Source organism: Lynx rufus, unplaced genomic scaffold, assembly GCF_022079265.1.
Source record: "Lynx rufus isolate CCGP_SWC_20201006 ecotype Redwood Valley unplaced genomic scaffold, mLynRuf1.p SCAF_5, whole genome shotgun sequence".
Classification (NCBI taxonomy): Eukaryota; Metazoa; Chordata; class Mammalia; order Carnivora; family Felidae; genus Lynx; species Lynx rufus.
This window is the reverse complement of record NW_025814867.1, coordinates 36469095-36495258: the sequence shown is the minus strand read 5'-3', so window position 1 is coordinate 36495258 and position 26164 is coordinate 36469095. Positions and strand designations below refer to the sequence as shown.

The 26164-nt window shown below is 50.9% G+C and overlaps 1 protein-coding gene across 1 annotated transcript in view; it reads right to left on the bottom strand.

The window, feature by feature from the left end:
• Positions 1 to 4925: 4925 nt before the first annotated feature.
• The window catches only part of SPSB4 (splA/ryanodine receptor domain and SOCS box containing 4), a 63734-nt gene continuing 42495 nt past the window's right edge, over positions 4926 to 26164 (bottom strand). The window contains exon 2 of the mRNA XM_047098740.1: positions 4926 to 5053. Within this exon, the coding sequence (XP_046954696.1) occupies positions 4926 to 5053 (128 nt within the window). The remainder of the gene's footprint in view (positions 5054 to 26164) is intronic.

Sequence of the window (26164 nt, the reverse complement as noted above, 5' to 3'; positions counted from 1 at the left end):
TCTTCCCTGGGAGTTCTGGGTGGGCTAGGATAGCTGTCTCTGTTCTCTGATAAGCTTTATCCCCCAGTGTCCACCATGTCTCCACCTAGAAAACTTAATTAGGCACCTCTTCCAGAGAGATTCAACTTAGCTGTGCATTAGAATCACCTAGACAGCTTTACAAACTATCAAAGCCCATGGCCCACTCCCAGAGGTCCTGATTTAATTGGCCTGGGGAGAAGGATCCGGACGCCGGGACTTTTTACAAAGTTCCTTAGAGGATTCTGAAGTGCAGCCACGCTTGCCTAGTCATATCATGCAGCTTATTAAAAGAGTACCCGAGGGGCACCTGGCTGGCCCAGTCGGTTAAGTGTTCGACTTCAGCGCAGGACATAATCTCACAGTTCATGGGTTTGAGCCCCACATCAGGCCCTGTGCTGACAGCTCAGAGCCTGTGTGTCCCTCTCTCTCTGCCCCTCTTTCTCTGAAAAAGAAATAAACATTAAAAAAAAGAGTACTCAGGGATTCTTTTCCTTGTCCTCTAAGAGTTCATCCTCTAACCAGGGGCATACTGGTTAACCCTGGTATCTGGGCGGAGATCCTGGGTGTCTGTGAGCTCCTTGGACATCGGTGCCCGAGGCTGTGAGGCACTTCAAAGTCAAGTTTAGAACTCACAGACTCCCCTCCCGAAGCCGCCCTTGGTTGAGTGTGCTTGTGTATGTGACTGTGTTATAGCAATAGTCCCGAGAGGTGAACTCAGAAGCCTTGACCCAGATCCAGACAGTTACACCCATGAGGGAGGTTGGCAGTGAGAGGTCCTGATGCTGTGCTGTGGGAAGGGTGGAGCTAGGGCTGGATCACAGAACAGAGGCCTCTTCTCAAGAGGCTGTCACTACTCAGCTTTGGCCAACATCACCGTCAAGGAATGTGGGCCTGGTCTCAGCTCATCTCCCTATTTTTTAAGAGACGTCAGAAATCTGGATTTTCTGTTAAATTACTTGATTTTACTGGGTTGGGCTCAATTTTATTTAAACACACACATGAAGTGGGAAGACAAAACACGTCTACAGACTGGAATGGGACTCAGGCCCTCAGAACTAGAGGGAAGAGAAGACCAGCTCCTTGTGTTTTGGACTCATTGTGGACATTCCTCTCCTTGCCAGGGGCCTGGGGAGAGGTGCCACATGGTCTCCTGTCCGTTGGCTGAGGCCCAGCCGTGTCTCCCGTTCAGGGGCTGCAGCTGGGAGCCGGGTCCTGGAGAGCGGGCCTGGCTGTCCTGCACAAATCAACCACCAAGTAACCGTGTTCCTTGCTACCTGCTGCCCGTCTGGCTGCCACACAGTGAGGTGATGAAATCTTTGTTTCTTAGTGAAAGATGGCCCCCAAAGAAGCCAGCTGCTGGCAGGAGGGTTTGAAGAGAAAGCAAAGGAAAGAGGATGGCCTTTGTCCAGAAAGTGGCAATGTTAGATGGGGTAAAGCTCAGCTCTGTGGGAGGCTGTGCCCCCCATATGCTCTGTTCATAGACAGTTAGAAAGCAGTTAGCGGGACTGTCTCAGCAAGTGCCTCCAGCAGAACCAGGTCATAGAGAGAAAGGCCGAACCTCAGGGAACGTGCCAAGGATGAGAGAGAGCTGGGGGCTGGGTTGTGATGAGCACTGGCTCTGGGGAGTGGTCAGAGGCTCCCAGGATGCCTGCACTGGCGCTCGCGCGCGCGTGTGTGTGTGTGTGTGTGTGTGTGTGTGTGTGTGTGTGTAGACAGTGCTAATACACTAGGAACCCTGGGGACATGTCACACATCATAGGCAAACTGAACTAGTGCTTGAGGCAGGGTGGCAGCACAGTGGCTCTTGACCTGAGCCCATCTCACCAGGGCCTAGAAGCTCCTGCTTTGAGGATGGGACAGCAGGAAGTTCCCCCACCCAGAGATCCACCTCCCCCACCCCCCACCCCTGCTTTCTGTGTATGGCTCCCTCTCATTTCTTCCCAACTCTGCATCTCTGCACTGGTTTTCCTTCACCATCATCAGTCCTGGGCCCTTTCCGCTCCCCTCCCTGCTCTCTAGCCCTGCCCAGCTCCTTTCTTCCCTCTGACTTCATTCCATGGCTTTGCTTCCTGTTACCTGTCGCCAGCTCAGAATGGGAGGTCCAGCAGGGCAGGGCCACATCCCCTCCTTCCTGTTCTGGCAGTGCTGGGCACACTCCAATGCCCAATAATACCTGCGGAAGGCTAAGGGGGTGAAAGGGCTTGAGTTCCTGGAGGCTCATGGCCAGGTCCTTGGCTCTAGCAGGAATTCCTCCTCTCCCCCAGAGACTTTCCTTGCAGGTTCCATGGGCATCCCAGGTACAAGGGGGGCACTTCCACACACATCTCCACCTCGCGGGCCTTTGCTGAGACCACACATCTGGTCCAGGTCTGTGTGGGAACAACAGGCCCAGGCTCTACCACCCCAAGGCTCTCAGCCCACTGGGACAGCCAAGCCAGCGCTTGGGCAAGGGCCCTGGGAGCTGGGAGAGGCATCCTCAAGCCTGGGAGGCGAGGAGCAGACTCTCAGAGCAGGTAGAGGTTGGTAGGTGGTTTTAAGGAGGGCTTCCTGAAGGAGGGTGAATCTAAGCTGATCTTAGAGAAGGTAAAGCAAGGACAGGGAGAGTATTGCTGGGGTGAAGGAAATTACATAAGCAAGGTGTGGGCAAGACAGGTGTCTTTAAGCTGGAAAGTTGGTGCTGAAACTAGGACCCTAGGAGTCAGGAGAGGAAGGATCCTTGTCCACTGGCCACCTGGTCTAGCCACTACAGTGTGTAGAGAAGGAAGTGGTGTACCCAAGGTCACAGCACATTAAGTCACAATGCTGGGACTCAAACCCAGGCCCCCTGACTCCCAAAACTGAGCCCAGCCTCCGCCCTGACATCAGAGCAAGGGAAGAACACTGACCCGGGTGGTAGGCTTAGCCGGTCTGATGCTTTCGGTCCATCCTCACCAAGGTTGTTTTTGCTGAAAAAACAGGTATGAGGAGTGCCTCCTCCTCCAGGAAGCCTTCCCTTCAGGCCCTTATCTTCCTACACCAGCTTTGTGATCTTCCTCTCCCTTTATTAGTCCGTAACATCTGTAAACATCTCCCCTGGAGGGACAGATCTGCCTGTGCTCTGGGTCCTCAGAGGTTGGCACCGTGCATGTTGGTGGCCTGTACTGCTGAGTGAATGCTGTGCCCGTCCCGGCCCAGACCTGGTCTTGAACTGGCTCCTGACCTGCTCGCAGCTCCAAGCCTGTCTCGGCTGCACACTCACCCTTCAGCCGTTTGCACCACTCCTCGATGATGACATGCACATCCAAAGTCACATCCAGTTCCACCTCTGGGTCCAGTTTGAAACTGTTATCCCGTAGGGTTCACCCTGCTTGACCCTGTGCTCCTTGCAGAGCCCACCCTTGGACACCCCCACCCCGGCATCGTCCAACCTGTTTTCCCACCGTGGGGACTAGCTTTGTGGGGACCCAGGCCCCAGACACATTCATTCTTCTGGGGCAGGCCTTTGTAAAGTGACTCGGGTTTGGGCTCAAGTGGGAATGACAAGACGGAAGACGCGAGAAGAGCCTGGAGAGGGGTTCCCACTTCTGCCTTATGAGGGTCTGGGAACACACCAGCCAGGCTGATGAAGGACGCCCTCCCACACCTCCCCACACAGCACTTAGTAAACAGTGGAAGGACTGAACAACACACTTTATTAGAAACGCTCCTCATTCATCAGTCAAATTCACATTAAAGTCGGGGGAGGCGGTGCCGTCTGGGGCTCTGGGATCCCACTGTGGTGACAATTTCCAGTTATAACGGAGTCTGGACACAGCTCTGGGAGCGCGTGAGAGATGCCCGACAAGGGTGGTGGCGGCATCCCCAGGAGAGGACCAGGCTCGGGACCCGCACCCCTACGGGTCCGGGGCCGCCCATGCAGCCCCAAGCTGATAAATAAACAGCACATCGCACACACGCTTGAAACAGAAACAAACTCGTTCGTGTCTCCTAAAGTGAAAAAATAATTCGCTCAAATAAAGCTTTGTGACGGCTAGGTACATCCGAATGGACGGTTGCCTAGAGTCCCTCAGCACCCCAGGAAGGTTCCCCAGCCTGAGGCCATCATCCACTCGGGTGTCACAATGCCCCCACTTCCCCCATTAGCACCTTTGGACTACGTACTGCCCTCACCACATTCCTCTTTTAAAATGCCACCAGATGTAAGATAATAATAATCAAGGCTACACTCTGTCCCCGGGGTGAATTAGTCAGACTCAGCTTCCCCGAAGAAAGGTGCCACGGGTAGCCAGGGAACTGTGGGTCAGCGGTGGGGACAGAGGGCACGTGAAAGGGTAAGTAAACAATGTGCAAAGAGGTAAGCTGGAAGGGGTCTACACACGGCTTTGTCCACTTGCCAATTCTGTCATCAGGCATCCCTGGGTAACAGTCTTTCAAAGGAGCACAAAGTCCCGAGGTGTCAAGAGGGCGTCGGCACCAAGCTGCTTTCGTCCATCATTCGGCCGCACTTTTCTCCCCGAGCTGGCCAGTCTTCCCCGGCCCTGTCTGCACCCGGGCACACCACAGCGAGCCTCCCGCCCAAATGTTTCATTCATTCTCGTGAATAAGGAGACACGCTCTGTGATCAATACCGGGGCTGCTGTGTCTTCTTGGTCGGGGGGCAGGATCTCCGCTGGGCGCAGGCTCCGGGCTCCTCATGGCTCCCAAGGAGGCGCCTGACTTAGGAGGGCTGCCTCCAGGGTGGCAAATACTGTTGGCAAGGGACATTTCACTTTCAACGTTGGGAACGCGTCCTGGTCCTTTCCAAGAACGGAGTGTCCTGGCGCTCTGGGGCGAGGAGGAGGACGCCTTCCTGAATGTACTGTGTGACCGTGAAATGACAGGCCCAGGCCCTGCTGTGTGTGGGTCCCCACTGCTGCTCCTCAGCCTCACTGGTACTGCAGATAGTTTTTGAGAGATTGAGGCAGGGGCAGGGCGCCGATGTCCCGTAGGCGCTGGCGGCCCAGGGCCAAGCGGATGGATCTCCGGCACAGGTCCATCAGCGGCAGGGGCTCAGCTGCAACGAGAGGAAAGTGGATTAGTCTTGCCGCTGCCTTCACACACCTGCTCACCCCTGCCTACCATCTGCCCACCACAGGCGCACCTGCTCCTCTGATCTGGCCTCCAGGGCTGGGACTCCTCCTCCGGGAAGGCTTCTTCAGTTATACTAGCTGGAGGCTTAGAGCAGGGGTTTTCAAACTGTGGGAAGCAACTGATTAAAGAATCCCGAAACCGGGGTGCCTGGGTGGCTCAGTTAGACTAAAGAATCCCGAAACCGGGGTGCCTGGGTGGCTCAGTTGGTTAAGTGTCGGACTTCGGCTCAGGTTATAACCTCACAGCGCATGAGTTCAAGCCCCGCCTCGGGCTCCGTGCTGACAGCTTGAAGCCTGGAGCCTGCTTCAGATCCCGTGTCTCCCTCTCTCTCTGCCCCTCCACCGCTCACTCTCTGTCTCTCTCAAAAATAAGTAAACATTAAAAAAAAAAAAAAAAGAGGGGCGCTTGGGTGGCTCAGTCAGTTAAGCCTCTGACTTCTGTTCAGGTCATGATCTCGGAGTTGGTGAGTTGGAGCCTGGCCGCGGACTCTGTGCTGACAGTTCAGAGCCTGGAGTCTGTTTTGGATTCTGTCTTCTTCTCTCTCTGCCCCTACCCCTCTCACACTCTGTCTCTCTCTCCCACTCAAGAATATAAATAAATAAATAAATAAATAAATAAATAAATAAATAAATAAATAAATAAATAAATAGAATTCTGAAATCAATTCATTGGATGGTGACCAGCAATTTAAAAAAATAATTAAAAAAAAAAACAAAGAAGAAAGACAAGAAAGAGAAAATGGAGAACAATGACCATAGCAAGAGTAAGTATTCCACGAAAGCTGTTTCTCGGATATGCATGTTCCGTGTGTCTCAATGGAAAAAATACTTCTCTCTGCCGGTCCCGATAAAAATGAAAACCTCTGACCTAGGAGGGCATCTGCAGTGGTCTTCCTCTTAGAAACAGGTTAGGCTTGGGGAGGCTGTTTGAAATTCCGTTGAACCCTCAAACTTCTCCTGTAGCACCTTTCGACAATCAGCAGAGGGATGTATTTTCTTCTAATATCCAGTTCTGGGAAAATTCATGAATTAAAATTCATAACCCATAGAACATCTGGATGTGGGACCAAGTTTAATTAGTTTTATTGCACACATATTTATTAAGCTCTTATTCTCTTCCAGGCCCTCTGATTGGACGTAGGTATACAGAGATAACTAAACCAAGGCCAGAGGCAGTCCTGGAAGTAGAGAAAGGCTCAGGGCTGGAGTTTAAGCAGGTGAATACTTGTAACAGAGTGTAATAGATGCAATGATTCCTAAGTGCACAAGGGGCAGAAACTGGGCAGTTCCTATGGAAGAATTGTTTGAAAGCTTCAAAGAGAGGATTGCTGAAAAGGTTTTGAAGGATGAATAGGAGTTTTATGTCACGTTAGGGAGGGGAGTATTCTAGGCCTAGAGAACAGGCAAAGGCACAGAGGCATAAAACAGGACAGCCTGGAAGGTCTGGAAGGAGAGGAATGGTGCTGGTCAGCTGGGTCAGGAATGAGAGGATGGTGGTAGCATGTTGTCTCGTATGGCTTGTATAGGGCTAGTTTCCCCAAGCTGATGGTAACACGTTAGAGGCCTAATGCTGCATCTTTTTTTTTTTTTAACGTTTTTGTTTTTGTTTTTGTTTGAGAGAGAGAGAGAGTAGGGGAGGGGAGAGAGAGATAGAAAGGAAGACAGAGAGAATCCCAAGCAGGCTCTGCACTGTCAGCACAGAGCCCGGTGTGAGGCTCAAACTCATGACCCCAGCCGAAATCAAGAGTCGGACACTTAACCAACGGAGCCACCCAGGTGCCCCCTGGAGCTGCATCTGAACTCTTTTTTGGTAACAGAACAAGTGACAGTTTAAAAGCATCTATAATGTGCTAAGATGCCATAAAAATGTAAGTAGTGAATACTAACACAAGAGTTGTGATAGGAATAATATAAGGGATGGGAAAGAGGTCAAGAGTGTGTTTTGGAGGAATTTTCATTTACGAGAGCTGCGGAGTTAATATGGAGAGCCATTCGAGTTAAAGGAGGACGTGGCCGGTGCACTGGAAGCCACACACCAGAGTGTTCCCAGCTCTCTTTCACTCGAGACGAGGCTGTGCTGTGTGGCATATCCACGGGGAGTATTGGTGGCTTTAAACATTCTTGCCTTCGTATCCTCTTTTGACCCTCATACGAACACTCATGTTGGCCAGGGAGGCCTGGCCTCCTGTTTTTCAGGCCCAGAAAGCAGATCAGTCACCGTCAGTCACATGGTCACACAGTCACCATGCCTAGACCCACACCCGACACCTCTCTTGAGGCGTTCCCATAGCTACACCCTGGTACCCAGCTCTCCTTCTCCCTGTCCTCCCATCTGGTTCTGATCCAAGCTTTGCGCTGCTCCCCAAATCATGCCTCTGTGAACACCCCCTCCCAAATCCCAATCCTCCTATCTACTTATAGTTACTTTAAGTTGTTTATTTATATATTTTTTTATTTGAGTATAGCTGACGCTCAATGTCACATTAGTTTCAGGTTAACTGTAGTCACTCTTTACTGAAGACTTATGTGGTCAGGTGCTGTGGGGAACTGCTCACGTGAATGTATTATCAAACTCATATCACAACAACCTTTTGGGGTAGAAGTTATTATAACTATTATTATTACCCTCATTTTATTGATTTATTTTTTAAGTTTTTTTTTTTAGCTTATTTATTTTGAGAAAGACGGAGATAGCATGAGTGGGGGAGGGACCGAGAGAGAGAGGAGGGACAGAGGATCCCAAGCAGGCTCTGCAGTGTCAATGCGGAGCCCAATGCCGAGCTCAAACTCACAAAACCATGAGATCGTGACCTGAGCTGAAGCCAAGAGTCAGATGCTTAACCGACTGAGCCACCCAGGCACACCTATCCCTATTTTAAGGAGGAGGAAACTGAAACACAAAGAGGGTAAGTCACTTGCCCAAGGACATATGGCCAGTAAGGGCCCCAGCCAGGAGCCAGTCCCCACTCGTGGCAGAGCCCAGGTGGGCCCCGTGCACCAGGTGTCCTGACCAGAAGTGCACTCTTTCTCCACTTAGACAAACGTGGCAAGGGTTTTCAATTCCATTCCTCGTCACAAGCAGCCTGTGAACTTCTTAAAGGACATGAGCTGACTCACCTGTCCTAGGACCTACAGCCCTCAGTCTGCACACAGGGGGATGGCCCGGAAATTGTCTGTTCAATGAACAAATTGATGTTCTGCCTCGGGGCATGTCCTCTATAGATGTTTTAAGCTATTGGAATAAATTGCTCTTACCCAGAAGCATGTCTGCCTTAGCTCCCGCATGCTCCTGTAAATCCCACCCCCCCCCCAACAGGGCAGGTTTCAATTCAGGTGGGGATTTAATTGTCGTGGGGATTCAGTGAGTTGGAAAGTGTAACGCACTTAGCATGATAACACAGAGTAGTGTTTAACACGTGCCATTTCTAGCTATCTCCTCCCCACCCGTGCATTTGTTTGGTTGCCCTTGGTGAGGATAAGCTTGGGGAGGGCTGTTAACAAGGTAGGTTTTGGCTCTGAGGGGAGAGGGGCTGGCACTTTGCATCAGGAAAATTCTGAGCTGTTAATGTCTGATAATCATGCCAGAGCTTGAAAGCTTCCTTAAATATTTTAAAGCTCTAGGCACACATCAGGTCCTCAATCCCCAAAATGCTAAGCCTTGTCAAGCAAACCCAATGCCCTGTGTGTTCCCTGCCTAGTTAAGGGCTGAGGAGGAGGAAAGAACTCTGTTTATCCTCATTCCTCTGCGGTCTTTGAAATCAGTCCAGAGCCCAACTCCAAAGGAAGTGAGAAAGGGGGCTGGGGCTGGAGTTCAGGGCACGTCTTTAGCTCTGAATAGGAAATAAAAATCATCTCTGCTAATTTCTGAGCGACCTGTAAACTGAAGGCTGCACAGCAATGCCAGGGTGCACAGAGCAAGGCCTTGCTGCAGCCGTGGAACTTCCAACACTTCAGGGATGCCCAGTGTTGGCTGGGCCCACCCTCCAACTCCTCTCTCTGACTCCCCTTGGCTTTGGAACCCTTCGGAGAACTGCCAAATGCCGAGGCTTGGAAATGATCAACCAGGTGGGAAGAGAAACACAGAATCTTTCAGCACAGGAGCCATTTTCAGAAATGTTTTCCAACCAAAACGACAATTGGAAAGGAGTCATTGTTCACAAAAGCACCTATGCAAGTGGCCAATAAGTATGTGAAGAAGTGCTCAACTTTATGAATCGCCAGAGAAATGCAAACTGACACTATAATGTGACTCTGCTGTCTGCCAACCAGAATGGCCAAAATGAAAACAAGGCAATAGCAAGTGCAGACGAGGATGTGGGACAACTGGAGCTCTCATGACGCTGAGAGCATGTAAGCTGGCACAACTATTTCGGAAAACTAAAGCTGAGGCTGTGGCCTGCAGATTTCCTTCCAGTGTGCACCAGTGTGCTAAATGCAGGTACACGAATGCTCCTAGACGCATTATTGGTTTTTAAAGTTTATTTATTTTGAGACAGAGGCAGAGAGCGAGCAGGGGAGGGGCAGAGAGAGAGGGGGAGAGAGAGAAATCCCAAGCAGGCGCCGCACTGTCAGCACAGAGCCTGATGCGAGGATCGAACCCACAAACGGTGAGATAACAACCTGAGACGGAGTCAAGAATCAGACGTTTAACCCACTGAGCCACCCAGATGCCCCAGAAGCAGTATCTGTAAGAGCACGAATCCGGAAACAATCCTACTGTCTGCCAACAGTGGAATGTAAGCGTAAATTGTGTATCTTCACATAGCACAACCCTAACCAGCCATGAGAAGGAGGACCCACAATTACATGCAAAAACACGGATGAATCACAAACATAATTTTGAGTGAAAGAAAAGTACATTTTGTGTGACTTCACCTATAAAGTTCCCAAAACAAGATGATGACATTAGGGCAGTGGTGATACAGGGCAGGGGGCGATTAGGAGGGGCAGGAGGAGGGGCGCCTGAGTGGCTCAGTCGGCTAAGCGGCTAGGCAGCTAAGTGTCAGACTTCAGCTGATGTCATGATCTCATGGTTTGTGAGTTTGAGCCCCGTGTCGGGCTCTGTGCTGACAGCTCAGAGCCTGGAACCTGCTTTGGATTCTGTGTCTCCCTCTCTCTCTACCTCTCCCTGGCTCACACTCTGTTTCTCTCTCAAAAGTAAATAAATATTAAAAAAAAAAAAAAAAAAGGAGGGACAGGAGGAAGCTGGGGGACAGGTATTGTCCTGCTCTTTGAGTTCTGGTTGTACCTGCGTGTTCAATTTATAGAAACCATCCAGCTTTGTCACCTGAGACTTGCATGCTTTCTGCATATTTATACATCAAAAATGCATTTACATTAAGAAAAATAAAAGGTCACTGACTGAGTGGGGAGTGCCTCCACTCCATGGTTGGGGGGTGTGGACACAAGCCAGACGTCTTCCCAGCGGCCTCAATGGGGCCAAGTGAGGAGAGGAAGCTGCTTCGGAATCCCGTCTCCCGCTCCCACCACCAGTGGGCCAGGCAGTTGGCTCACCTTCTCGGGAGCACATTTTTCTCATCTGTAAAGTGGGGACAGCAACACTTCCAGCCACGTGTTGTGACGATAGTATGCCACAGCATGCTCCTTGCCTTAAAGACATTCTCTCTACGGTAGGTCTTATTTCAGGCCATCAGCCCAAGAGGCACCATTAAAAATAGGAGCAATTTACTTATTGTGTTTCTAAAAATGCCTCAGTACATGGTCCTAATTGACAACGCTCTGCTCTTGATGAAGATTTATTGAAGCTGGGGCTACATGTCTGGTTCCACGCTAAAAATATCACAAGGCAATCATTTCCAAGGTTCTGTGGTGACCTGAATTCTTCCGTAACTCTCCATCAACCCCTTGTACAACCCCAAGTAAGCCACGGAACTTCTCAGGGGCTCTGTTTTGCTGTCAACGAAGTGGGGAAGTTAGATCATCTGGCTTAGAGAGTCCATATCTGTGATGGAAACGGTGAATGGTGGAGATTTCACACAGGGACTGGTGGCTTAAGCAGCTTCCCTGGGCCCCTTGAGGTCTCCTCTGCTCGCAGTGGAAGATGCCAAGATGTGAGTCCTACCCTACATCCATCCCTACGTTGATATTTTGAAAAAAGATCAACAGTTTAAGGTCAGGAGATGAAATTCTTTTGCAACAGCTATAGACAGTGGTCAGCAGAGAGCGGAAGGTTTGAGCGCCAGCCTTGAAACCTGAACTTCAGTAGACGTGGGTACTGTTTGTTTTTGGGAAAAGAAATGAGAAGACACGCATATGGGCAACCACACACACACTCTATATGCCTGACACCGTGCTAATCACTCATCCATAGGCTATGGTTTTGGTGTCAGAAGACTCAGAGAATTCCCTGCATGCCTCCGGGCCTCCCCTCATGCTGCTCCTTCAGCTGTCAGACCCCCCGCCCGCCTGCCAGAAGCCTGCCTCCTCTATAGGACCCCAACTAGGTGTCACCTCCTCGCCAATGGCGTGGCTTCTCTGCCTTCTGTGTCTATACCTGTCAAGTGTCGCTCCACTTAATTACACAAATGGACAAATATGTCATTACGCATTCACTTCTAAAATGTATGGCATCCCTGTACCAACCGGCCCCATCATGCTCCGCAGGGACCTCAGCTCATATCTAGAAAGCATTTGGAATCTGGAGTTTTCTCTTAGCAAGCTTCACTGTTTCCCCAGCAAAAAGTGTTGTGACTGCAGCTGGGACATAAGCAGCGTTTTCTGATGAACTCTGTCCCAACAAGCGTCACTGGCACAGATGGTCCCCACAGCACAGGTGGGGCCCGCGTTTTTCCCCCCGGGATAGAGAGCGAGCGAGCCCCTTCACGAGCATGGGAATGCTGCACAACAGAACAGTCCTAAATAATGCATGGCCTTCCCTAGCAACACCGCGGAGCAGCGACGTGGGAAACTTCCAGAGGGGAGAATCCGGAACAAAGTGTGCTAGGAAACACCACCTGAACTGTGTGAGGCTGTGCCTGAGGCGGCAGCCTGGACCCCCGGCTTCTACCTCTCCTGCCCATGTCTCTCGAAAGGGCAGAGGAGATGTGCACCTGTGTGCACGTGTGTGTTTAAAGGATCTGACAACAGTACTGGAAAGCAAGACAGGCAGTCAGCAGCCTAGACGTTCGGATAAATTCTGGGAAGACAGGGACAGGACGGTGGAAAGATCAAGCAGAGAACTGGCAGCCCTGTGCACCAGGGGTGGACACGGCTCTCACCAAAGGAGCCCTGGAGAAGCCCCAAGCTCCAGCAACAGAGGGCAAGACATGGGCTATCATCAGGGTAATCCCTTGGAGAACTACAAGCTCAGCATCTGGGACAGCTGAAGCCTCGGCTCGCTCTCTGCAGGAGACAGACAGCCTCGGGGAAGCTCCTGGTCAGCGCTGCGGTCAAACAGAGATGCCGAGTGGAGCACGAGCCAGCCCTTCTCCACCGCAGAGGGCATGCTGGCCGGGGGGAGACGCTTTCATCTGGATGAAGCGCCCGCGGGTCTGGCCCGCCCAGCTCCCTGACCCAGTCCTCTCCAGAAAGGTGGGTCCAGAAAGACAGCGGTCACCCGAAGACTCCACAGCACTCCCACCGCAGAGGAACTGCACTGCTACGGAGCGAAAAGCAGCTACCCTTCAGATTCTGAAAGGGGAGCCTCTGCCCACCCAGTCTGATTGTTACTCAAGGAGGTGCTCCTGCAGAATGAAAACGTGCTCCAAGAAACAGGATGGCACGAGTTTCCAGGAAAAGGAGAGAGGAAATGGAACGTGCATGTGAAGGAAGGTGGATGGATGGGCATGAAGAGCTGTTAGATCTCCTGCCTGTGGTCGTCGCTTCTCTCAAGTGCCATCCTCCCCGTGACGCTCTCTGCCTCCTCACCTCTGGCCCCAAACCTCAGCCAATCTTCCACTGTGCCCTCTGGCACTGCAGCTTTGTACGCAGAAAATGGCACCCCTGACTTCCCCAGGAGCTCCCCCCACCTCCTGCCTGAAGGGCCCGTAACATTCTTTCCCAGACTCCACAGCCCCTCGGCCTTCCCTGGGGGCCGTCTGTGCCCGCAGGCCCAGGAGGCGGGCAGACTCCTTGCACGTCTGAAGCTCCACACCTGCCATTCGCTTGCGAGAATTCCCAGCTCCTCTTTGCACCCCTTGGCTCTGACCCTTGTTTCTTTCATCCACTGACCTCTGGCCCCTTGTTTGTCAGGGTGCTGGCCCGGCCTCCCAGGTCCCCTCTCCGCCCACACCTGCCGCCTCCACCTCTGACGCAGTCCTCCACAGGCACAACCGTCTCATCACTCAGGCTCCTGGTTCTGGACCACCTCGTGCTTGGGACACTCCCCTCCACCCAGTGCCCACCCCTGGGTCATGCCATGGAGCTCAGCCACATTCCCTAAATGCCCATTTCAGCACCCCAGTCTCTGACCACTGGATCAGCCTCCCCCACCGTGGCCACAGGACCCTCTCCTTTTTCGCTCAACCCATCAGCATTCTTTTCTTTCACCTTCCTCCTCACCCCAGCTGCATGATTCACCATCCCCAGCGACAAAGGATGGGGGGGCAGACGGGTGGGATGGGTAGCCACTAAGTGGCCGGGGGCGCAGGGCTGGAGTCTGAGAACGTACAGGGAGCTAGGAGCCCCTTGAGCTCGGTTCATCTCTGTTCAGGTCCATTTCAGGGCCCCCTCGCCCTGAACCTGCTGCACAGCTGAGTGAAAAGTGGCTGAGCAGCTGGCAGCCCTGGGCTGTGGCGGGCCTCGGCCACCAGCTGGCAGGGTGGCTTCGCCTTCCTCCTTAGGGTCTCAGCCTCTATCAGCGTGGCAAGTGGTTTGGCAAGAAGGCTCAGGGTCCCTTCCACAGCTGACACTTGGCAGAACGGAAATCAGATTTAATCCTGGCAGCGGAAGGACTCGGACTGAACCCAATCAAATTAGGCTTCAATGTACACGAAAAAGTGAACGGCAAGGCTTCCGTGAGATAAATGTTAGATGAGCCTTGGAGATCTAGGGCCGTGGCTCTCAGGCTAGCACAGGCAAGGTGGGCTTCCTGGGGGAGGCGGTACTGAGTCATACTCTGCTGTGTTATCAAAGGCAGGGCTGGGTGCTCAGAGGCCGCACTCAGGCTTACCAAGTGAGACTCATGTTAGCCACAGTCTCACATTAGCACTGCCGAAGGAATGAAGACTCTTGGTGACCTGAGTCCTTCATCTGAGGGCCTTCTATCCATGGGTGCTCTCTGCTCTCTTGGCCCGGATCTAGCAGAGCTGGGGTTGCCTGCCCACTCACTCTGCCGCTGTGCCCAGGCCCCGCCAAAGCCAGTGGGTGGGTGTCGGCTGCTGCCTTCACCCCACTGTGAGGAAGAATGAATGGCTCCAGGCAGGTGCTGGGGGACTTGGGCCTCTCTGGGGATTTGTGGCCTCAGGCCTGTTGAGCCGCCTCAGCCCCTAAGCGGTTGCAGGCTGAAGAAGCCTCTGTGTGTTTAGGTTTGGGGGGGGGGGGGGTACTGGGGAGACGGAAAGAAGATCCCGTCACTTGCCCAGCCTCTTGAGAGCCTGGCAGGGGTGTGGGGAGCGGTACTGGAGAGAAATCCTAGCTCGGCTTCCGTCCTCCTACAGGGCCAAGGTCAGTCTCTGTTGACAGCAAACTTGAAATTTCCCTGAATGATGTAAGATCTCTTCGCTGGCCCATTCTGCAGATGGGGAAATCAAAGCATGAGGACATCACTGTTATAATTATTTTTTTTTAACGTTTATTTATTTTTGAGACAGAGAGAGACAGAGCATGAATGGGGGAGGGGCAGAGAGAGGGAGACACAGAATCGGAAGCAATCTCCAGGCTCCAGGCTCCGAGCCATCAGCCCAGAGCCCGACGCGGGGCTCAAACTCACGGGCCGTGAGATCGTGACCTGAGCTGAAGTCGGACGCTTAAACCAACTGAGCCACCCAGGCGCCCCAGGACATCACTGTTATAATCAAAGTCTTCTTAAGAGGGCTTGGAGGGACACCAGAGTCCCAGTGTCATTTTGTGGACTTTGAGGATAAAGTCTTGTCCCTCTAATGCAACGATGAATCACAGATGCAGGTACTCATCATACTTCTACTTCTAAACTTGCTTTGCAGGACCTGAGCAGGGAGCTGGGCACACAGGGGCTCCCGGGGCTACAGATGGGACAGGGAGATGAGAATGAATGGTGGCAGCCCAGCTGGGTTTGTGTTTAAGAGCAGGAATTGTAAGGGGGGTTGTGAGAGCCAGGAAGAGGGGCACCTAGCCCAGCCTGGGATTATCCAGGATGGCTTCCTGGAGGAGGCTGCAAGTAAGAGAAGTTTCAGAAGATGAGTAAGAGTTAGCTTTACTGCTGGGTGAGGATGCCTATTGGCTCCAAAGCCATCTCTCTAAGATGCGTTCAAGGAATCCCGTTTGTGTAAGTAACATTGGGAAAAGTTCACAGTTTTCTCAAATGACACTTTGAGGAAACAAAAACCAGTTGTTGAAGATCTAGTCTGTTAAAAGAAAAGGTCAGCGCCCTCCCTTTACTGGGAGTAGAGGCTGTACCCTCGATCTTAGCCAAGTGTCCATGAGGGTGCCCAGGCGAGTCCCAGGAGTGAATGTACACTGTGAGATGGTGCGTGCCTCACTCTTCAAATGAAGACATTTCCAGAAAGGCCCATCTCCCTTTCCATTCTAATGTCCCTGAATTCTGACTGGAATGATCAGTGGTGGTGTTCCTGAGGAACATTTCATTTTGGAGGGGAAACTAAAATGATTATCGACCTCAACTCGACAGGTACTTAGCCCCTGCTATTACCTGAGTCGGGGACAGCGTCACACCAGCCTCTACATCGGCCCCAGTCTGGGACCCTCGTGAGCCATCCATGGCCCAGGAGCATCAGTTTCAGCCGGGAGCCTGCTGGGAATGCGGGAGCTCCGGCCTACCCCGAACAGCTGCATCAGGCCCAGCAATTTCACAAGATCCCCAGTGATTCCAACACAACAGTCTACAGGCCTGCTCCTTGGGGCTGCTCCACACACATCCCAACACACGGCAGAGAACCCACGTATCTCCCCCGGCCCATCTTCCTCACCACTGTGCTTCTCTGGTGGGATCCCTGTCCTATGTCTCAGGCTCCTAAGCCCTCCTCTGCCCTCCAAATTGGCCCCACCAGCAAGCCCTGCCATGCCCACCTTCTAAACACCTCGGATCCATCCTGACATTCTGTCTTCGCGACCAGCCCTCTGGTCACCTCCTGACCCCGCCACGAAAAGCAGCCTCCCAAGCGTCCCCCTGCCTTTGCCCTCTCCCCATCTAGTATAGCTTCCTCTCTCTGCTGGGTGAGCCTGTCCCCCAAATACGTCCCCCAGCAGAGGCCTGTGAGTGGTTCTCATCATTATGGTGACTCGCCTGAGGAGTTCATAGGACAACCCCTGTTGGAAATATTCTGCCCTGTGGCCAGACATCACCGTCTAATTTTCCGTTTGGGAAGTGTGGTTTCCCTACCCCCGACCTGTGATAAATCCCTGACCACCCCGAATTCCCCTAGAACCACTTCCTGTTGGTGGTGTTCTCTTCACCCCTGTAGATGCTGGGCTCCCACAGGTAGGGACTGGCTCCTATCCTTGCTGCCCAGCCCTTAAGGCTCTGCTCTGCACACGGGTGCTTGGTCCCTGGGACCAAGGAGGCAGCTGCGATGAGCCTCATCTTACAAAGGAAGTGGTAGCCCAGCTCTTCTGGTGCAAGAAACACATTTTTAAAAAGTAGCCCTTTTACATTGCCCTAAGCTGGCTGAAGAACCCTCCAGCAAGGTCCCACCGGCAGACAGAATTAGCAACACATTGCGCCAGTTCCTCGGTCTGGTGGAGGGATGTTCCTGACTCAGCCGAAAAATTTCCCAGAATATCTGCTGTTTTCAACTTGGGGCTTGCCCTGGGGAGCTGCACGATGGCTGGACACCCTGGCTTTGGATGAGGACAGCCCCTGGCCATGCGGGGAGAGCCTCAGGGAGGTGGGGGGGAGGGCTCTGCACCACGGATTGTCCTATGTCCCCAGAAGTCTTCTCTGCTACTGCAGTCCTGGGAACAGCCTGGTTGCCCCTACAGATGCTGAAAGAAACACATCCAGCATGGGAAGACCACATAAGAGAGCACAATGGTCCTTCGGAGACAGTTGGTGCAGGTCCCATCCAGGGCAGTGCTGGGGCCCTCAGGGGTGGGTCCCCCTTTCTCATGGTGTGTCCCCTTCTAAAGGAGAAGAATGAGGGGTGTGGGGGCAGCAGGACTTGCCGACCATGTAGCAAGACTTACTTAAAGCCATAACAATGAATACAGTGTGGCATTCGAACAGATAAACTAGAAAAGTTCAAGAACAACTAAAACTAAATAAGCCATTGTTTACACATATGTCTATAAGTGAAAAATCTAGGGGCACCTGGGTGGCTCAGTCGGTTAAGTGTCTGAGTTCAGCTCAGGTCATGATCTCGAGGTCCATGGGTTTGAGCCCCACAGCGGGCTCTGTGCTGACAGCTCAGAGCCTGGAGCCTGCTTCGGATTCTGTGTCTCCCTTTCTTTCTGTCCCTCCCCTACTCATGCTCTGTCTCTCTCCATCTCTCAAAAATGAATAAACGATTAAAAATAGTTTAAAAAGCAGTACGTGAAAAATCTATAAGGAACAATAAACACAAAATTCAGAGAAGTGCAGGTTGGCAGGGATGAACCACGGATGTGCACGGGGGTATCCAACTGCCAATGTTCTAGTCCTTGGGTTGGGGATAGATTCATGGGAACATTAAATTATAAGGAAGTAAATACATAAAGAAGCAAGTTAGAATGAAAGAGGGCTATGCATGGCTCTGATGGCAGTGTATTACAACTAAGGATTGTGTTTAATCCAATTCTCTGTATCAGAGGTTCAGTCAAAAACAAAAAAAAGAGAAAGAGCAAAAGTGAGTGAGACAAGTCATGGACTGGCCTCTATCTGGCCAGAAGCTTGGCCAGAAGACAATTTATAGCTGAATTCGAGCCGATGAGTAATAACGGAGTCACCCTCGCCTGCTGAGAACTTAGAGCTGCTTAGGAAAAGGTGCTGCTGGAAGGAGACACAGCCCAGGCCTGGAGCTGAATTCTGGCTTTAAGTGGCCAGCTGCTTCCTCTGTAGAAGGGGGACGATGCCTGCTTTGTCGGGTGTGGGGGTGTGGGGGTGTGGGGGCACGAGATGAGGGGCACGGGCTTAGGCCCTGGCACACCTGGGTGATCAAACGTGACAGCTATTGTTTCAGAACAGTTGGTCCTTTAGAACAAAGTGAAAGCAGCTGGTGTAGACAGCGGGACGGACACCCCGTGTAGGATGCCTCCACGTCAACAACTGCTGGGGAGGCCCTGCAGCTGGTGCGCCACGAAGCCCGCATCCGAATCTAGCACGGTGAAATCCCAGACTCCAGCCCTCTCCATCAGCCCCTTCTACGTTGGGGATGTTCCTCCAATCTTTTCATCAGAAGCAGAAGCATGAGGAAAGCCATGAGGGTTGATCTATTTTCAAAGTCTATCTTGGTGTTCTTCTGGGCTCTTTGGCTGCATTTTTGGCAATAATAATAGTAAAAATCTAAACAGTCACAGCAAGGATGTACATAGCACTTCTAATGTCTGGAGATGGTCTAAGTCTTACTGTACTTATGCCTCACTATCACCCAATGAGGTAGCCCACTTACAGACTGAGGAAACTGAGGCACCGAGAGAGGTTAGGTAGCTTACTTAAAGCCAGCTTCAAGTGGTTAAAAGGGACCAGAACTCAGGCAGTGTGGTTTGGGACACACCTTATGTTGGCAGACTCTCCTGGGGAAGTGGGGTGACAGTCACTGAGGAAGAAACCTAGGTCTGCTGATTGTCCCCAGTCTCTGTGCCCCCATGCCCCAAGACTCAGCCTTGCTCCGTGTGTGTGTCAGGGAGGGGTAGCTCTTTCTTTGTGCGTGGAGATCCCTGGATGGACTGGAGGTGAGCCCCTGGCCCAACAAAGCCCAGCCATGGCTGGCAGGCAAGTGGTGAGATATGGGGCCAATGAGGGACTCTGCCTAGTCAGGGACAGCTACTAATGCGTGGTCCGGTCCACCTGGTTGCACCTGGGATTTGGTCTGAAGAATTTGGAAAGGAGAAAGAAGCCAGAGAAGACTGCCTTCCACTGTCATCCCTTCCTGAATCAGCCCCAGGGCCATGTACCCTGCAACCATCAAGGCTAATGGGGACAGTTGACTCCTGTTTTCTAGCAAATAGCCAAGGTCAGGCAAACTTCCTTCCACTTGGGAAACGTCATCACCCTAGCCTCTTGCTAAACAGCATAAGCCTCAGGGGTTTAATACGAAGGCCTTCTAATGGATTTATGGTGTTTATTTGACCTTTCCAAGTGTGAGCTCAGAAACAGGCCCAGAGGACGATGGTGGAAGCTTGTTTTTCTTAACTTAAGCAAAGCTGATGAGTAAACTGAATTCTTGGATGGAGTCTGCCTAGTTTTCTCACCCTGGCTCCCCCCTCCTTCAGCCAGAGGATCCAAGTAGCTCAAGAGGAACCCCGTATTTAGGGGATAGCTTGGGAAGAGAAAAAGTGTGTCTACTGAAAAGCGGCAAGTGATGAGGTCTGTAAATAAAAATGTTCCGTGTGTAAAGAGCCATGATACAGCATAATAGCTAGCAAATTTGCAAACTCCTGCTCTATTTCCATTTCTCATTTCAAGGCAAATGGCTCTTGCTTTAGATAACTTTGTAAAAAGTTAATGGTCAGTACATGAACGAAAGCCACTTCTAGTATCACAGATGTGTTCGGATTTTAGACCAGAGGCGGCCAACTCCAATGCCTAGGGGCCAGAGGCGTGGCCTGTGTGAATGGCAGGCGCAGGTGTGGGCAGTGGGCATGAGGGTTGGGAGGGGGAGTCCTCCACTAGAGGGCGCACACAAGCTCCAGCCACGGATCCACGCAGGAAGGTGCGTCCGGTGTTACGGATTTCCTGCTCTTTCCAAAACCCCTGACATCCAGATTCTTATGTGACATTTCTGTGTCAAAACATTTCTAGGGCCAGACACAGACCCGGGCTAGTGGTGTCGGTTCACTGCCGAGTGAAGCTCATCCACCACCTTGTCAGAACCTGGTTAACAGTCATCCCACCCTGGGGGAAGGGGCACCCCCCATCCTTGTAAACTTCTGGAAGGTCCGATCCAACCACAGAGGCACAAACTCGATGGGATCCAGCAATGTGCTCACTGTTCCTCTATGCTGAGGATGACTCGAGCTATAATATCCACGATGACACATAAGAATCCTGAACTTCACGAAAACCCCATTCTCTCTCTCTCTCCAGCATCTCTCACCATGGATCCTGAGTATTCTGATTGGGAAGATCTCATTCACTTGGTCACCAAATGCACCCACTCCTTCTTCGCACTCGGTTTTCCTTGTGTAGACAGACTGGCGAACCAACCAGGTTGGCAAAATGTACAACCTCCTGTAGGGGTTAGGACACCTGGCAGTCCAGGGGCACTGGAGGGATCACCACAGAGTATCAGTAATGATACCACCACCACTATCCCACCAACGGTAATAATTGTTAATATGGAGCTCGCCCAAGTAACAGACACTTGCCCTTTGGTAACTCGTTCAGTCCTCCGCATCCTATGAGGCAGGTACCATGTTTACCCTCGTTGTAGAGACGAGGAACTCAGGAATCGAGAGGTCGTGTGATTCCCAACGTCACCCAGAAAAGAGGGCAGAGCTGTTGGTCCCAGAATCTGTTCCTCACAAGACACTATCCAACGCCCAGAATACTGATGTAGTTGGTGTAAAATGTCCATATCTATTTTCCCATAAAATCAGACACCTTCTTATTTCTTATTTTACTCCAGACAACGGGTAGCAGATGGTAGAGGTTTAGCAACGAAAATATATTGGTAGAGAAAAATGACAGACAAAATTAATTTTTTTGTTAGTGTGAGTTGGACAAAGGCAGGAAAATATTTTAGTTCCGGTTGTGGCAAAACCAGTTTCTTAAAGGAACACAGATTGAGAATCCCCTTGACCAATCTTGCAAGTTGCCAAGAGAATCGATCTTAAATGAGAAGCTCTTACCACAAAAAAGATAAGGTACTAGGTGATGGGATGGAGGTGTTAGCTTCCCCTGCAGGGGTAATCATTTTGCAATATGAAAGGGTATCAAATCAACACGTTGTACATCTTATTTTTTTTTTTTAATTTTTTTTTTCAACGTTTATTTATTTTTGGGACAGAGAGAGACAGAGCATGAACGGGAGAGGGGCAGAGAGAGAGGGAGACACAGAATCGGAAACAGGCTCCAGGCTCTGAGCCATCAGCCCAGAGCCTGACGCGGGGCTCGAACTCCCGGACCGCGAGATCGTGACCTGGCTGAAGTCGGACGCTTAACCGACTGCGCCACCCAGGCGCCCCCGTTGTACATCTTAAACTTACACGATGTTGTATGTCAATTATATCTCAATAAAGTTGGGAGGGGGTGGAGGCTTGTTTCCCAATTATAATATTAATAATAAAACAGCCGAAGACGGGCAGCCGCTGCCCTCTGCTGGGCCCTGCATCCGGGCCCAGCCCTGCCCCACTAGCTTGAGATGCATCACCTCTCTGGGTTGGCATAGTGAGCCAGACACAGCACCATCATCCCATGTTATTTCGCAGCGAGGAAAACAAGCCGGGAGGCTTAAGCTGCTGGCACAATACTACAGACCTGGCGAGGGGCGGTCAGCGCTGGTGGGTATTCGCTATGCTTTCGTCAATTACCCCCTGGAGTCCTATGTTCCCCGAGGATCTGCTGTGTGCAAAGCCAGGTGCTGGGGAATCAGAAATGAGTCAGACACCCTCAATTTGGGGAGCACACAGTGTCCTAGGGGTCATGGGGGATAAAGGGTGCTCCCCAGTGCCATGCTCAGGGTGAGTGAGTTCACCCCTCCAATACTTTCTGCATGAGCATAACCACCCTGTTGACTGAAGTCTGGGGACAGCTTCCTTGCAATGAATTTATTTTTTAATTCAGGTGAGGTTGACCTAACATAAAATTAACTATTTTAAAATCGACAATTCAATGGCATTTCATACATTCACAGTGTTGTAGAGTCATTACTTGAATCCAGTTCCCTTTTTATCCCTTTTTATCCCTTTTTATCACCCCCAGAGGAGATCCTGTACCCATTAAGCAACTAGTTCCCACCATCCCTCCTTCCTCCAGCCTCTGGCAGCCACTAATCTGCCTTCTGTCTCTATGAACTTATCTATTTTGGATATCCCACATAAATGGAATCGTACAGTACATGGCCTTCTGTATCTGGCTTCTTTTATTTAGCAACAATGTCTTCAGGGTTCCTCCATGTTGTAGCATGTATCAGAACTTCATTCCTTTTTAGGGCTAAATAATATTCCATTGTGTTGAAATGCCATATTTTGTTTATTCCTCCGCTGACGGACATTTGGGTTGTTTCTACCTCTTTTTTGGCTGTGTCTATGTATATTTGGGTACAAGTATTTGTTTGAACACCTGTTTTCATTTCTCTTGGGTATATAACGAGGAGTGGAATTATTGGGTCATGTGTTGACTCTACGTTTGACTTTTTCAGGAATCACCAAGCTGTTCTCCACAGTGGCCACCTCGTTCTACATTCCCACCAGCAATTTCCCCATATCCTTGTCAACACTTATTTTCAAAAATGTGAATTTAGTTGGACGAGATTCCTAGAGTGAGAGACAGAAGACCCAGGTCTTGGCTGTGCCACAGATTCACTATAATATAGTTAATAGCGGCCAGCATTTCTATGGTGTGTGCTACACCAGGCACTATTTTAAGAACTTTCCGCAAACTAGCTTCATTTAATCCCACAACAGCCATCAGTATCTTCCTTTACAGATGAGGAAGATAAGTCACATGGCGGTCATAACCTGCCCGAGATCACTCAGCCAGTGAGTGGGTTCAGGAGGGATCCGAGCCCAGGCAGTGTTAACGAAGGTTCCAACTGCCACACACAGGGCATCTCTGGGCTGCGGTTCTCAGCCTGAGTGAGGCAAGAGGGCAGGTCTCTTGGCCAAAGCCACAGGAGCTTTTTGCAAATGAATTTTTATGTAGAACCACAGGTAGAAGGGAAGGTGACCAGAGTGAGGGGTTGGGTCTCAGGTAACACCCTCAAGGTGGGGCCTTGAGGACTTCAGAGGAACAAGGTTTTGGGACTCCTTTGCAAGATCCACGATTCTGGGAAATGAATGTTGACACAAAACCTCAGACTTTTGCCCAATGGCTAGAAAGGGCACATTATTTGATACACCTTACATTTACCAAGCATGTTGTCTCTTTTCTGAGGACCTTCACAAATACCCTAGTTGCTATCAGAGTGAATCATTCCACAAATACACTCGAGAATGTCTGAGGCCCTAAAGACTTCTATTTACTGGGATAGGCTTTTCAGGAACCAAAGAGACCTGCTGATTTCAGTTAAGTGCAGACTGGAGAATTCCCACTCTTTTCTTGCCTTGGTTTCAGGTCCTGTGGCAATCTCCCACAAGCTGGAGCCTCTTTCCTGTCTTGTCAGTTCAAGCTTGGGATCTAAAATAATCACCAAGTATTGAGCACTTACTACATGCTGGGCCTGGTGCTCAGAATTTTTGACACATCATCTCCCTTAATCCTCACTGCAACCCGTGAAGGATCCATGTGCCTTACCCAAACCCTGGGGCCAGATTGTTTCAGAATTGAGAGAGTTCCAGAGTTTATTAATTAAGTTGCATATGCCATGTATTGCATAACATCCCTGTGGTCTGGGGCAGCGCCTGTAATCAAATACATTAATATTTCTATAGTGAGACCTATGAATATTCACACTGAGGGAAATAAGGAATGACTATAAATAGGCTCACACCCGTTCCAATGGAGTCTGGCTGCCAAATGAGTTTGCCCCAAACTTAGGAATAAAGTTCTGGTGTTCACAACATAGTCCTGCACCAATATCTCTGTTTTACAGAGAAATGAGGCTCTGAAAGGTTACATGACCGGCTAATTGGGGTAACGTAGCCGGTGAATACTGGAGATAGAATTTGAGTCAGAAGTCTGTCTTTAGCATTCATGTCTATAGCCTCTTGGCAACATGGGGAAAGGGCACAGGGGTGCCCGGGTGGCTCCGCTGGTTGAGCGTCTGACTCTTCACTTTGGCTCAGGTCATGATCCCAGGGTCACGGGATGGAACCATGCGTTGGGCTCCATGATGAGTGTGAGGCCTGCTTAAGATTCTCTCTCTGTCTCCCTCTGCCCCTCTCCCCCATTCTCTCTCTTTCTCGCTCTGTCTCTCTCAAAATAAAAAATAAAAATAAATTTAAAAAAATTTTTAAGAAAGGAAGAGAGCAAAGATTTCTAGGGAAAACAGCTGAATGTTCAAATCTCTGCTCTGCCACTTAGGAGCTACAGGAGCTGGGAAAATCCCTCACCATTGACCCTGAGCTTCTGTGAGGTCTTTAGGGCTGTTTTCAAATATTCCAGCTTTTACCCTCCAGGCACAGATCAGCTTTCCCTTTCCCTACTCATCTGCACTCAGGTGTGACCATGCACTTACTTTGGCTAATGAAAGGTCAGTGGGAGTGCTGTGTATCAGTTCCAAGTGGAAGTTTTAGCAGCCAGTATGTGCATTGCTGTCTTCTCCTTTCCATTAGGGACCATTAGAGGCTGTTCCTTTTTCCCTGGACCTGAAGGACATAAACCTTGCAAAATAGAGCCTCGGGCTGACCAGGGATGGGCAAAAACAAACCTTGGTTGTTTGAAGTCAGTGCAATCTGGGGTTTGTCTATTACAGCAGCAAGACCTGGCCTACCCTAACTGAAACGGGCCCCTTCCCTCGAAAACAAGTGACGTGAAGACTGAATGAGGTGGCACCTGTGAAAACTCCAAGACACTGCCTGGCAGTGAACGTTAGTTAATTCCTCTTCTGGCCTCAGCCTGAATTCCCCAGCTATAAGGAATGGGGTATAATTGTTATCCTGCTGTGTGTGAATGAGTAAAACTGCTTGTTAATACCATGAGGTATTAACGGAAAGCATTTTGTGGATGTTTACTTGTATATTCAGTCATACATGTCCCTCACCCCACTCTGGCTTTGATGGAGAGGCTGGGGAGAGGTGTGGGGGGGGAGGGGGGTTGGGGACAGAACCTCAGCCCTGAGATAAATGGCCACCCGAGGACTCCAGGTTCCTGATGGAAGGGACAGCTGTGGGCCAAATATCCCCAAAGACAGGACTGCAAAGGGCCCGCTTGTGACAGGAGGAGGTCAGGGGGGCCAGGCAGCCTGCTGACAGCTGCTGAGCACAGAGAAGGCACCATTTCCCTCAGGAGGGGCTTCCAGGCGAGCCCGCTCAGGCCGACAGATGGAGGGAGTGAGGCTGCGGGGAGGAGATTCTCTGTGATGAAAATGTGCAGTTGCCACGGGACTTGCATTAAGACCCCATTTAGCAACACCGATTAAGGAGCTATAAATAGCACCTGGGCTCTCTCACAGGCCATAAAACACACTTCCCTGCACTGCTCCCAGCCTGCAGCCTGCCCTGCTTAATTGGGGCTCAAAATAAAATACCTGGAAGGCCACTTTTTGATGGAAGGCCCTTGTTGTCATAGTGACCAGTTGCCGGGCTAGGGATGGGCCAGAGGCTTGACACAGGGCTTCTGAGGCAAAGGTGGGAGAGGAGAAAGCTGGGGAGGAGGAAGGGGGGGAAAGGGAATGGGGGGAGGGGAGGGAACAGTGACAATGGTTACTATGGAAGTCTGGAAGCACACATCAAGAGGCTAGTGGAGACATCAGCCTACTCCCCCACTGACTGTAAAAAATGGCAGCCTCACCCATCACCTTTTCCAACCCATAGGCTAATAATGAAGACCATCGAGGCAAGGCAGTGGGCCTGGCTGGCCTTGGGTAGATATGAGAAGCAGAAGACTCGAGTTTGAGTCCTGGCTCAGTCACTGAACACACTGAATAGCTGGGAGACCTTGGGTGGGCTTCCTACTCTTCTGG